The sequence below is a fragment of the Pleuronectes platessa genome, chromosome 24 (assembly GCF_947347685.1).
Source record: "Pleuronectes platessa chromosome 24, fPlePla1.1, whole genome shotgun sequence".
NCBI classification, from domain to species: Eukaryota; Metazoa; Chordata; class Actinopteri; order Pleuronectiformes; family Pleuronectidae; genus Pleuronectes; species Pleuronectes platessa.
Genome location: NC_070649.1, coordinates 409,232 through 422,540, shown reverse-complemented (window position 1 = coordinate 422,540; position 13,309 = coordinate 409,232). Strand labels below are relative to the sequence as shown.

The window sequence follows — 13,309 nt, the reverse complement described above, 5'->3', positions numbered from 1 at the left end:
CAGAGAGACAGGTCCGGAGACAGGTCAGGAGACAGAGAGACAGGTCAGGAGACAGAGAGACAGGTCAGAGACAGGCAGACAGGTCAGGAGACAGAGAGACAGGTCAGGAGACAGAGAGACAGGTCAGGAGACAGAGAGACAGGTCAGGAGACAGGTCAGGAGACAGAGAGACAGGCCCGGAGACAGAGAGACAGGTCAGGAGACAGAGAGACAGGTCAGAGACAGGCAGACAGGTCAGGAGACAGAGAGACAGGTCAGGAGACAGAGAGACAGGTCAGGAGACAGAGAGACAGGTCAGGAGACAGGTCAGGAGACAGAGAGACAGGTCAGGAGACAGGTCAGGAGACAGAGAGACAGGTCAGGAGACAGAGAGACAGGTCAGGAGACAGAGAGACAGGCCAGGAGACAGAGAGACAGGTCCGGAGACAGGTCAGGAGACAGGTCAGGAGACAGAGAGACAGGTCAGGAGACAGAGAGACAGGCCCGGAGACAGGTCAGGAGACAGAGAGACAGGTCCGGACACAGAGAGACAGGTCAGGAGACAGAGAGACAGGTCAGGAGACAGGCAGACAGGTCAGGAGACAGAGAGACAGGTCAGGAGACAAAGAGACAGGACAGGAGACAGAGAGACAGGTTAGGAGACAGGCAAGGAGACAGATAGACAGGTCAGGAGACAGATAGACAGGTCAGGAGACATAGAGACAGGTCAGGAGACAGAGAGACAGGTCCGGAGACAGGTCAGGAGACAGAGAGACAGGTCAGGAGACAGAGAGACAGGTCAGGAGACAGGTCAGGAGACAGAGAGACAGGTCAGGAGACAGGTCAGGAGACAGGTCAGGAGACAGAGAGACAGGTCAGGAGACAGAGATACAGGACAGGAGACAGAGATACAGGTCAGGAGACAGAGAGACAGGTCAGGAGACAAACAGACAGGTCAAGAGACTGACAGAGACACAGAGAAACAGAGACACAGAGAAACAGAGACACAGAGAAACAGAGACACAGAGAAACAGCGCCACCTGCTGGGACGTCCTGTAGAAAGCAGCCGAGGCGTTGACCAGTTTGAGTCGATCCTCGATCCTCAGCATCAGCGTCTGCCAGTGCAGCGCCACCGTCTGGGCACAAGACCTCACTGCGTCCGGATCATAGTGACCTGACCTGAAGGTGAGAGGTCAGAGGTCACGTGGTGAGTACAGTTACAACATTTCTCTCAAACACAAAGTGCCATCATGTTACCAACACGTTACCAACACGTGACCAACACGTTAACAAAACGTTACAAACACGTTACCAACACGTTACCAACACGTTACCAACACGTTACCAACACATTACAAACATGTTACCAACACGTTAACAACATGTGACCAGCACGTTACAAACACATTACCAACATGTTACCAACACGTTAACAACATGTTACCAGCACGTTACCAACACATTACCAACTCATTTACCTGCATGTTACCAACACATTACCAACTCATTTACCTACATGTAACCAACACGTTACCAACACGTAACATCACGTTACATCACGTTACATCACGTTACAAACACACTACCAACACGTTACCAACACATTTACCTGCATGTTACCAACACATTTACCTGCATGTTACCAACACATTACCAACTCATTTACCTGCATGTTACCAACACATTACCAACTCATTTACCTACATGTAACCAACACGTTACCAACACGTAACATCACGTTACATCACGTTACATCACGTTACAAACACACTACCAACACGTTACCAACACATTTACCTGCATGTTACCAACACATTACCAACTCATTTACCTGCATGTTACCAACACATTACCAACTCATTTACCTACATGTAACCAACACGTTACCAACACGTAACATCACGTTACATCACGTTACAAACACACTACCAACACGTTACCAACACATTTACCTGCATGTTACCAACACGTTACCAACACATTTACCTGCATGTAACCAACACGTTACCAACACGTTACATCACGTTACATCACGTTACATCACGTTACCAACACGTTACCAACATGTTACCAACTAATTTACCTACATGTTACCTACACATTACCAACACGTTACCAACACGTTTCAACACGTTACAACACGTTACAACACGTTACCAACACGTGACCCGGCGTTCAGGGCTGTGACTCACCGGACCAGCAGCTCCGCTCTCTGCTGCAGAGCCAGCGCCACCTGGTGAGTCCTCTGCAGCGAGTCAGCGTGGAGCAGAGCCTGGAAACAGAGGAGGAGGTGAGAACCCTGAGAGGAGGAACTCCTCCTTCCACCTCCTGACCTGAGCTGTGTCACTCAGTGTGTGCACTTACCTCTATGGACTGCTGGAGGCGCTCATGCTCCCTCTGCAGCTGCTCGGCTTCAGACAAACAGCTGGAGTTCAACATGCAGGACGACAACATGACCTCGCCCTCGGAGATCCAGCTCAGCACCTGAGACGACAGGTAAACGCCACCTTCAGTACAGGGAGCTCACCTATGTGTGAGAGTGTGTGTCTGTGACTGTGTGTGTGTGTTACCTGTTTGACCTGGCTCTGCAGGTGTCTCAGCTGCAGGTTCTGCTCCAGGTGTGTGTGTGTGTGATCTGCAATCTGATGCAGATCCTTCTGTGTGTCCTGCAGGAGGCGCTGCAGCTCCTCCACCTGAGAGGAGAGCCCCCCCTCCGCCTCCGACAGCTCGATACCTGAAGCACACACACACACACACACACATATTCAGGTCCTCACAAGTACAGTTATGCAGCTGTTTGTGTGTGTTTTCCTCTCCATTCATGTGTATATGATTGCACAGATATACTGTATGTCTGTGTGTGTGTGTGTGTGTGTGTGTGTGTGTGTGTGTGTGTGTGTGTGTCTCCATGGCAAATTCAATACGCTGGTTTCCATGGACACCAGCTGTGTGCTTCAGAGACCAGTTTCCATGGCAACCCTAACCCCATCCCCCTTTTCCCCCGAAAACCATCACATGATTCTGAACTGGTCAGATCGACGCTGGTTTACTGGTCTATTCTATTCTATTCTATTCTGTTCTGTTCTGTTCTGTTCTGTTCTGTTCTGTTCTGTTCTGTACTGTTCTGTTCTGTTCTGTTCTGTTCTGTTCTGTTCTGTTCTATTCTATTCTATTCTGTTCTGTTCTGTTCTGTTCTGTTCTGTTCTGTTCTATTCTATTCTGTTCTGTTCTGTTCTATTCTATTCTGTTCTATTATTCTGTTCTGTTCTATTCTGTTCTGTTCTATTCTATTCTGTTCTATTATTCTGTTCTGTTCTATTCTGTTCTGTTCTATTCTGTTCTGTTCTATTCTATTCTGTTCTGTTCTATTCTGTTCTGTTCTATTCTATTCTATTCTATTATTCTGTTCTGTTCTGTTCTATTATTCTATTCTATTCTGTTCTGTTCTATTCTATTCTATTATTCTATTCTTTTCTGTTCTATTATTCTGTTCTGTTCTGTTCTATTCTATTCTGTTCTATTCTGTTCTGTTCTATTCTATTCTATTCTATTATTCTGTTCTGTTCTGTTCTATTATTCTATTCTATTCTGTTCTGTTCTATTCTATTCTATTATTCTATTCTTTTCTGTTCTATTATTCTGTTCTGTTCTGTTCTATTGTATCCGATCAGTAGAGGGGAATCTCATAGAATCCATATGGGATCAAATGGAAGCTTCCTCTGATCTGTGACCTGTTTTCTGCCCTCTCAGCATTTTGCTTGCTTATGATTGGTTCATGCCTTCGAGAGTCCCTGGAAACCCGGCCAGGAAACCCCTAAATCCAAAACGCTCTCAAGTGGTGCCTGCAGCCGAACAGAGTGAACCCACGAGCTGCTCAGGCTGTGAAGGGAACTCGAGGAACTGAATGAATCTCTAACACACAACAACTCCTCAGACTGAAGGTCCCTGACCTCTGGATCCCGTCCAGGAGACTATGGGATGAGACATGATATAATAAGATCCAGGTTCTCTGGAGGATCACGGAGGTCCTGGTGGAACCCCTGAGTCGCTGAGCTCTTCAAGAGCATGTGACCTTGACGAGCCTCAGTGTGTCCCCCCTGTCCAGGTACATGGACCAGGTGACAACCCACTGAAGAACCTTTAAACACCGAGCTTCACTCAGGTAGTCTCATTTCATGTGGTGTCCCCCAAGGCCTACTCCATGTCCCCGCTCTTCTCTATGGTCGCTGAAGATTTGTTGCTGTGCAGATGATTTATTTTCTAAAGCCACGTTTTGACTCTGACCTGATGCTTGGACCTCGGTGATATACTGCTGGAGGTCGTGACCTTGCTGGATGACCTCATAGATCATGTTGTTCATAGCCAGCCTGCGCTCCATGTGCCTGCGGATCAGTTCATCAACGTCAGGACCTTTTATTAACGACTCATTTTCATGCAGAGCGACGTCATTGGACTTGTTTACCTGTGGATGCGTTGCTGTGCTAGTGTTAGCGCCTCTGGACCAGCTTCCACTAGCCTCGAATGACCCAGGTTGATCTTGTCCTGGTTTACATCGGCTAGCCGCGGCGCTGCTAGCTTCTCCGTAGAGAAGTCCTGGGACTGTTTCTGGAGGTCCTGCTTCCAGGCATCCATCTCCCCTGTTACCTTAAGAAAGACACACAGTTCATTGTCGATCCCCTGACGCGATTCAACAAATGATTTGTATGAGGGTTGTGATGCGAACAGAAGTGTGTACCTCCAGCGTGCACTGCTGGAGAATACGCAGCTGCAAGTAAACATCCAGTCGGATCTTCCTCTGGTGGAAAAGCTCCTCCAGCTGAACGTGAGACTCCTCCAGCTGCTGCAGCACCGTCTCCACATGGGCCACCGAGCTGCCCTGGGGCCTGAAACAAACACACCCACGCATTGAGCACAACCGAAAACAAACACAAACAAACTACAAATAAATATAAGCAGAGGGTTCCCACCCACCCAAGACTGTACCATCCTAAAAACAAATGCTCCTATACAGGTTATATACAAACCACAAATCAAACGCATCCACACTGAACAGACATCACAGATAATACAAATTAAAAATGCTCCACTCATGTTTTACAGAACTTACACAACAACACCCAGAATCTTGACAAATACCAACTCTACACAAACCTCTGAGTCGGCAGGGGCTCTAAACAAGTGCACCCACATCAGCTTTACAAAGCCAGAATCAAACGCACCCATGCAGGCTGTGTACACTCGAGCAAAAAAGCACACAAACAAATAAAAAAGCGAAAAGTGCACCTGACATAGAAAATAAACGCACACAAACTTTAAACAAACATAAAAGCTTTGCTTTGCCTGGATTTGCAAACTGGTGAAGAAACACACCCACACATTCTCCACAAGCTGGAAAAACACACAGCCAAACTGGTGAAGAAACGCACCCCCACACTTAACATAAACTAGAAAACAAACGCACCCACCCCTATGACTCTAATCTAAAAAGGAATGCATCCAGGCATAAAACAAACGCATCCACACAGAATGGGCCACAGAGCTGCATTGATGTCTAAAACAAACGCACCCTTCCAGGTTCTGTCAATCAACAAACACACCCCTCTGTGCTGCCCTGACAGGTGAAACAAATGCACCCACACAAGTTATAACCCGGCTCTTTGTGCAGGGCTGATGCAGGAATCAAACGCACCCACGCTCCCTGTGTACCTGAGTTGCAGGATGAGGTCTTCTCCTTCCCTGATGACACTCATCGCAGCTTCCTGTGGGGTCAGCGTTAGAGGGTTAGTGGGGGGGGTCATCGGGGATGTTAGGTTGTTATGATGGGGTTCAGTTCAGACGGGTGGGGACAGGTACCTGGGTGTTGGCCTGCTGCTGCTGCTGCTGGCTGATGAGAGTCTGCAGAGCCTCCACAGTGTCGGGACACACGCTGAGCTCAGAGGACAGCTGCTTCTGGAGGCCGTCCATCCAGGCCGAGAGCTGGGGGGGGGGAGAAGAGGAGTGGACGTGATGTCACAGCACATCACTGAATTAAACTGCGTCTCCACTTCCTCCCAGAAATCAACCTACACCGCCATCTTTTACTGATGATGTCATCTGGAGTCGTACTTTGATCCATGTTCTATCTGCTAACATGGAGGAGGCGGGGTTTATACACTACACTGCAGCCAGCCACCGGAGGGCGATCCTCCTTGGTGTGCGTTTGTGTGTGTGTATGTGTATTTGTGTGTCTGTGTGTGTGTGTGAGTGTTACCTCCTTTGTGTGTGTGTAGAAAGACACAGCGAGATCCAGCAGCAGCTTCCTCTGTTCAACTCGCTGAATAAACGCCTGCAAATACACAACACAGATTTACAACATGTTAATAACACGTCAACAACATGCTAACCACAGAACAATATTAGTGAATAAACTAGTTATAATGACGTTTGTTTCTGTAACACAGAGCTGGTTCAGGTGTTGTAATGAACAAAGTTCACTAACACATCTTTTATGAACCTTTATCATCAGTGTTTTACTTTCATTTCCACAGCTTTTATTTTGAAAATACTTTTTATGAAAACATATTTATTTCCAAGCAGCCGTACGGATCTCAGCTCAATCACATTAACAAATAAGATGAATTCATTCTGCTGCTCTCTCTCTCTCACCTGCATCCGCAGCTCCAGGTCTCTGGCCGCCTGGTAAATCTCCTCCTCCTCACACTCTCCAGACTGAGCCAACTGATCGGCTGCTTCCAGAAGCTTCTCTGCATTAGTGTAAGTGTTCTGACACGCACACACGCACACACACACACACACACACACACACACAGGTTATTACTCAGTCTCTAGCATCAGAGGCTTCGGGACGAGCAGTTCAGAGGAAACCAAGCAGGACACTTCCTCCTCACAGAACAGAAATCTGATTCATATTCACCACATGATAAATCATCTGTCAGTTTTCATGGCTCTGGTTTTACCTGCGCCACCTGCTGGAAGTCGTCGTGACGTTTCTGCAGAGCTCGCGCTCGGTGCAGGGACTTCCCCACGCCGCCATGTTTGTTCAGGAACACCTCGCCGTGCTGCTCGACCCAGTCCAGCACCTGAGGGAGAGAGACAGGTGGAGATGAGCTGAGCCTTCAATCTGGATCTGGATCCGGATTGAGATCTGGATTCATCGTACCTGTCTCACATCCTGTTGAAACACACACAGCTGCAGGCGCTGGTGGAGGCGGAGCTTACGGTGCTGCCACGCCCCCTCCACCTCATGGTGACCCTGCAATGAAAAAACATTACCACATCATCAGTCCGCCTGTCTGTTGGTCGGTGACAGTGAGACGGGAGAATGTGAGACGGGTTGACCTGAGTCCTACCTGCATGACCTGGTGCAGAACTCCCATGATGCCGTGCGTGGAGGCAGTGAAGTCCAGTGTGGTCATAGAGTCATCAGAGTCCTTCGCCGGGCAACGCTGGAGAACCTCCAATAAGGCTTTACCGCTCTCACTGACCTGCAGACAGACAGGTGGGCAGACAGACAGGTGAGCAGACAGACAGGTGAGCAGACAGACAGGTGAGCAGACAGACAGGTGAGCAAACCAGAGAGGTGAGCAGACAGACAGGTGAGCAGACAGACAGGTGAGCAGACAGACAGGTGAGCAGACAGACAGGTGGACAGTTAGACAGGTGGACAGACAGACAGGTGAGCAGACATACAGGTGAGCAGACAGACAGGTGAGCAGACAGACAGGTGAGCAGACAGACAGGTGAGCAGGCAGACAGGTGAGCAGACAGACAGGTGAGCAAACCAGAGAGGTGAGCAGTCAGACAGGTGAGCAGTCAGACAGGTGAGCAAACCAGAGAGGTGAGCAGACAGACAGGTGAGCAGACAGACAGGTGAGCAGTCAGACAGGTGAGCAGGCAGACAGGTGAGCAGACAAACAGGTGAGCAGACAGACAGGTGAGCAGACAGACAGGTGAGCAGACAGACAGGTGAACAGTCAGACAGGTGAGCAGACAGACAGACAGGTGAGCAGACAGACAGGTGAGCAGGCAGACAGGTGAGCAGACAGACAGACAGGTGAGCAGACAAACAGGTGAGCAGACAGACAGGTGAGCAGACAGACAGGTGAGCAGACAGACAGGTGAGCATGCAGACAGACAGGTGAGCAGACAGACAGGTGAGCAGACAGACAGGTGAGCATGCAGACAGACAGGTGAGCAGACAGACAGGTGAGCAGACAGACAGGTACCTGGGTGTAGCTAGCAGAGATTTCTTCGTTCAGTTCTTCATGTTTTTTCGTCGCGGCCTCCAGTTCTGCTGTCGCCGACGGCAACGCCCCTTCAGAGCACGCCTGAACTCGACCTTCGACCTCCAGCAGGAACTGGACAGACAGGTGGACAGACAGACAGGTGGACAGACAGACAGGTTGGTTGTGGACCAGTAAAGACGATCAGATAGTGAGACAGGTAGACAAAGTGTAGTTCACCTGCTCCGCCCCCTGGTGGAAGCCAGTTGCCATGGCGAGTGTGTTGCTACGCTCCTCCAGCGCCGTCGTCAGCGTCTTCCAGTCCTCCTGTAACCGTGACGACACCAAGGAGATCCGCTCGGCGCCGTAGTGACCGGCCTCGGCGAGCCGCGCCGCCACGGTGACCACGCTGTCCACGTTCACACTGCCGTTCTGCCGGAGACATTCAGAGACGAGGTTAACAGGGACGGTTGAAGATGACCTCGGGTTGGGTTAGGGTCAGGGTCAGGGTTAGGGTTGACCCTGACCCTGACCCTGACCCTGACCCTGACCCTGACCCTTAGGGGCCGAGGACACTCACCAGGCAGTTGGCGGTGAAGTGCTGGTGTTGAGTCTGGAGGTCCAGGACGTGCTGGTTGTTCTGGCCGACCTCCACCAGACTCTGCATGAACAGATCTTTACTGTGGGCGATCCACTCCGACATCTGAGAGAGAGACAGAACGCATCAAAGGTGAGAGAGCTCGTAGGTTCGATGCCCTGTGCGCCACCGGCCCCGCCCCCATTACCTTGGTGGCGTCCTGTTCGAACAGGTGCATCTGCAGCACCTGGTCCAGGTGCAGCTTCCTGTCGCTCCAGCCCTGCAGCAGGAGGCCACGAGCCGCCTGGAGCCGCTCCAGCAGGGACGACACCTTGGGCGCCACGCTCTGGAAGTCCGTCCCACCGGACAGCCAGCTGCCGTGGCTACAACCACCACCGCTGACTTCATTAGAGGCGTCGCCATGTGAGGGGACCAATCGCATGCGCTGGAGCAAACTCCGCCCTTCTCGTTCAAGGGCTTCGACGGGCGCTGTGGCGATGGTGTTCCTCAGACGGTTGTGTTCCTCCAGGAGTCTGGAGAGGAAAGAATCAATACACAACCCACAGCTCCACTGATGACCAATGATAATGAGGCTGTCTCTTACTTCCGGGCCTCGTCCACGTCCCCGGGCTCGGGGACGCGGTTCAGTCCCGCCTCCAGCTGCTCCAGCTGGGCCAGCAGCTGCGTGGCGGCTCCAGAGAACTCCTCCAGACCCAGACGCAGCTCGGTCCACTCCACGTGGTCGTACTCCAGCGAGCCGCCGAGGTCAGAGGTCAACTGGGAGGGGTCGACGAGCCGGGACAGACCCTCCACCGACACCAGGGAGGTCTGGAGACAAGGAGACAGTGGGCAAGGCTGGAGCATCAGTAGCTGCACAGCTAGCACCTTTAGTAGCTCTCCAGTTAGCATCAATGGTAGTTAGGTTTCAGTGGAGCGCATCGTATAGCAGTAGTTATCAGTAGTAGAACTGCAGTAGTAGTACTGCAGTAGTACTACAGCAGTAGTAGTATTACCTCGAAGCTGAGCTTGGCGCTGCCCAGGTTGGTTTTGTGTTTCTGCCAGAAGGTGTCTGGTTTGATGAGCAGAGCCGTGTGGATGTTGGAGGAGAAGGTCTCCTGCAGCGTCCTCAGCACCGGCTTCACACTGTCCCACTTACTGCCGCGCATGTCCACCACCACGCTGAAGCCCCGGGCACGCACATCCTCACTGAGACACAGGGACAGACATGGGTTACTCTCTCCAAGGTCTGCTCACGCCACTGACGTCCCTGAGAGACAGACAGGTAGAGAGGACATCCTGTACCTGGGTATGGTCGCCAGGTAAGTGACCAATCGGCTGAGGTCCTCCTGTTTTATTCGATCGTGATTGGTCCTGGCAGGGAAGGTCAGGATTGGTCCACCTCGCTTGTCTCGTCCACCTGGAACAAGACAGTCGTTTAAACTGGGTCAAACTGTGTGTGTGTGTGTGTGTGTGTGTGTGTGTGTGTGTGTGTGAGTGTGAGAGTGAGAGTGTGTGTCGGAGTGTGTGTGTGTGTGTATGAGAGAGTGTGTGTGTGTTTGTGTGTATGAGTGTGTGTGTGTGTGTGTGTGTGTGTGTGTGTGTGTGTGTGTGTGTGTGTGTGTGTGTGTGAGTGTGTGAGTGTGTGAGTGTGTGAGTGTGTGTGTGTGTGTGTGTGTTTGTGTGTTACCTGATACAAAGGCCACTTTCTCTCTGAGCACCGTCAGGACGTCGGCCGCCCGAACACACTCGGCTTGACCTGAACCTGAGACACACACACACAGGAAAGGTTTTTTCTCATAACTGTATCATTTTTAAAAGCTACGAATATTCCCAAACACAAGTGTGATGATTGTTGATTTTTAAAATCCCTGATGCCTCAGATAATAATGTGATATCGATGAAGATGAAACAAAGTGAGAGATGTGGCTCCGCCTCCCGGGAGTCGGTCTGTTCACATGTTATAGATCAGATCCAAACGTCCTCTGAGCTCAACCAATCAGGCTTCAACGGACATTTCAAGTCAAAGTCCTGCAGCTCAGTGTGTGTCTGTGTGTGTGTGCGTCAGATCATCCTCCACAGCGGGAGGAAGCTAATCCAACACACACACACACACTGAGGACATTAAGCGTCTCATATTAGCAGTTCGGCGAGCGGCGCTGACCCTCGGAGAGAAAACCTAAAAACATGGAGGAGATGAAGGAGAAGAGAGAGGGACACTTGTTTATTCATCCTTCACTAGCTCCTCGCTCCGTCCTCTGTCTCCTTCACTAGTGTCCTTCAGTCCTTCACGACCCAGACGCTTTAATCCAGACCGATTGTTTGACACGTCTGACGGATTAACACAGATCATCAATGTATTATACACAACGTCACTGTATATACTCTGCTATACAAACATATATATATAGAGTGTATATACAGATGAAGGAGGGTTTATGACGTGTGCTGCAGCCAGACACCAGGGGGCGTTGCAGATGAGGCTGTAGCTGTGAAGTGTCCATGTTTATTTACAGTGTGTGGACACTAATGAGGTGAAAAGTGTGTTTGTGGTCCGACGCAGACAAAACATGACGATCATCAGAAAAATCAATCAACAGTCTGATTGATCAGCTGTCAATCACCCCGACTGATCCTGAACTAGCTGTCACACACACACACACACACAGACACACACACAGTATAAAGCCCAAAATAGCTGCTGCTCAGAGCCTCAGAGAAAGTGTCTCACTGATTACACAACTCAACGAATGAAGACAATCAAGAGCTTCGTTCAGACCTTTACTGGAAGATTCTATCAGAGGATTTCTGGATATTTGTTTACTGGTTTTCCTTCAGTAAATAAACACATAAAAGATTCAGAAAAGTCAGTTCCTGAAGAATAAACAACAATAAACAATTTGTGTATTAAAGTGTTTTATTCTACTGACAGAGGAGACGACTGGATCTGGTTAAGTGTTTTAAATTTTAATGTTTGGAAATCTATTTATTTATTCTGTTTAAGTCAAAATAATAAAGCAACTAAAACATCTCATGATGAATCACGTTTACATTCACTGGATCCAGATGTTTATTTAGATCAATTTCCCTTAAAAAACATAATAATAATGATGATAATAATAACAATAACCACAATAATGATACCATCTCTGAAAAAGAGTTTAAAATGATTAAATTCCTTCAGAGAAAGTTCTTAGAAGTTTTTCTAAAAGTCTTAAAGTTCTGCTGCAGCTTCACTGATTCATCTTCAGACCATTTGATCAACCGATCGTTAACTTTCTTGTTTGGTCTCAAACTCAAAGGCGTTCATGTTTATTTTCTTCCGTGGTCACATTTATGTATAATCATGTATAATGTATGATTCATTGATTATAGATCACTGTGATCCTGTCAATCAACTCAGAGACGATCATGTGACAGCTTCACCTGCTGCATGGGGCTGTTGCCATGGCTACCTGCAGGTGATGTTCCACCTTGATGTTGAACTGAGACCAAAGGGTTTTAATTGACTCCTGTCAGCCAATCAGAGGCCAGCATGCTGTTTTACTGCTACTGATGATGATGATGAAGGTGATCATGATGATACCTCTACTACTGGAATGATTGAGAAACACACACATACACACTCACATACATACACACACGTAATAACCCAGCAGGCCTTCCCACAATCCTCCTTGGTGGGACCCTCCACACCCCCACCACACACACACACACTCTCTGAGTCAATGGGCGGATGTGGAGGCATCATGGCGACAGCAGCTCCCACTACACACACGCACACGCCTGCTCGCGCGCACTCATGCACTCGCACGCGCACACACACACACACACACACACACACACACACACACACCCTACCTGCCGTCGCCAGGCCGTCCGGGCCTGCTTCTCCTCCTCCATCCACCGGATTCATCCTCCCTCCTCTTCCTCCCTCCTCCTCCTCCTCCTCCTCCTCCTCGCGCTCTGCTCCGTTATGTACCGTCGGTGTCTCCTCGTGCCTCCTCCTCCTCCTCCTCCTCCTCCCTACCAGTCCATCCCTGCTCGGTCCAGGCTCCGGTTGGAGGGACGGATGTGTCTCCTGCTCCCGGTACCGATCACTGCTGCATCCTCCTCGGTCAGCCTCCTCCTCCTCTTCCTCCTCCTCTTCCTCCTCCTCTTCCTCCTCTGCTGCTGCTCTTACGTTACCGTGATCCCGAGCGGCATCACATCACGTCACCGTTACAGATCCCGTTACCGTCCCCCGGTGCTGCTCTCTCTCTGCCGGTGCGGGCAGCGGACGCGCGCACGGTCGGTCTGTGTGTTCGAGCACGCAGGCGCAGCGCGCACCGTGAGGATGCAGCAGCTGCACCGACCCTCCGTTACTATCACGTTACTGTGCGTTACTATTACTGCTCACCACGTGATCAGCAGAGACAAGATTTTTATATAATATTAACGTGACATATGATGTTGTCTAAATATGATATCATTTTATTTTAATACATTTATATTAATATATGAAGAGATATTCATGAAATATAATGTAAATAGT

The 13,309-nt window shown here is 49.6% G+C and overlaps 1 protein-coding gene across 1 annotated transcript in view; it reads right to left on the bottom strand.

Moving 5' to 3' along the window:
- The window catches only part of LOC128430934 (kalirin), a 31,894-nt gene extending 19,203 nt beyond the window's left edge, over positions 1-12,691 (bottom strand). The window contains exons 1-23 of the mRNA XM_053417071.1: positions 12,637-12,691; positions 10,466-10,540; positions 10,081-10,195; positions 9,792-9,984; positions 9,383-9,606; positions 8,987-9,311; positions 8,782-8,904; positions 8,442-8,633; positions 8,205-8,336; positions 7,329-7,463; positions 7,139-7,231; positions 6,936-7,058; positions 6,625-6,741; positions 6,230-6,304; positions 5,833-5,955; positions 5,686-5,738; positions 4,715-4,862; positions 4,442-4,623; positions 4,264-4,361; positions 2,550-2,713; positions 2,344-2,463; positions 2,172-2,251; positions 1,020-1,158 (exon numbers count right to left, since the gene is read on the bottom strand). Coding sequence (XP_053273046.1) covers positions 1,020-1,158; positions 2,172-2,251; positions 2,344-2,463; positions 2,550-2,713; positions 4,264-4,361; positions 4,442-4,623; positions 4,715-4,862; positions 5,686-5,738; positions 5,833-5,955; positions 6,230-6,304; positions 6,625-6,741; positions 6,936-7,058; positions 7,139-7,231; positions 7,329-7,463; positions 8,205-8,336; positions 8,442-8,633; positions 8,782-8,904; positions 8,987-9,311; positions 9,383-9,606; positions 9,792-9,984; positions 10,081-10,195; positions 10,466-10,540; positions 12,637-12,691 — 3,084 coding nt within the window. The remainder of the gene's footprint in view (positions 1-1,019; positions 1,159-2,171; positions 2,252-2,343; positions 2,464-2,549; positions 2,714-4,263; positions 4,362-4,441; positions 4,624-4,714; positions 4,863-5,685; positions 5,739-5,832; positions 5,956-6,229; positions 6,305-6,624; positions 6,742-6,935; positions 7,059-7,138; positions 7,232-7,328; positions 7,464-8,204; positions 8,337-8,441; positions 8,634-8,781; positions 8,905-8,986; positions 9,312-9,382; positions 9,607-9,791; positions 9,985-10,080; positions 10,196-10,465; positions 10,541-12,636) is intronic.
- Positions 12,692-13,309: the final 618 nt, after the last annotated feature.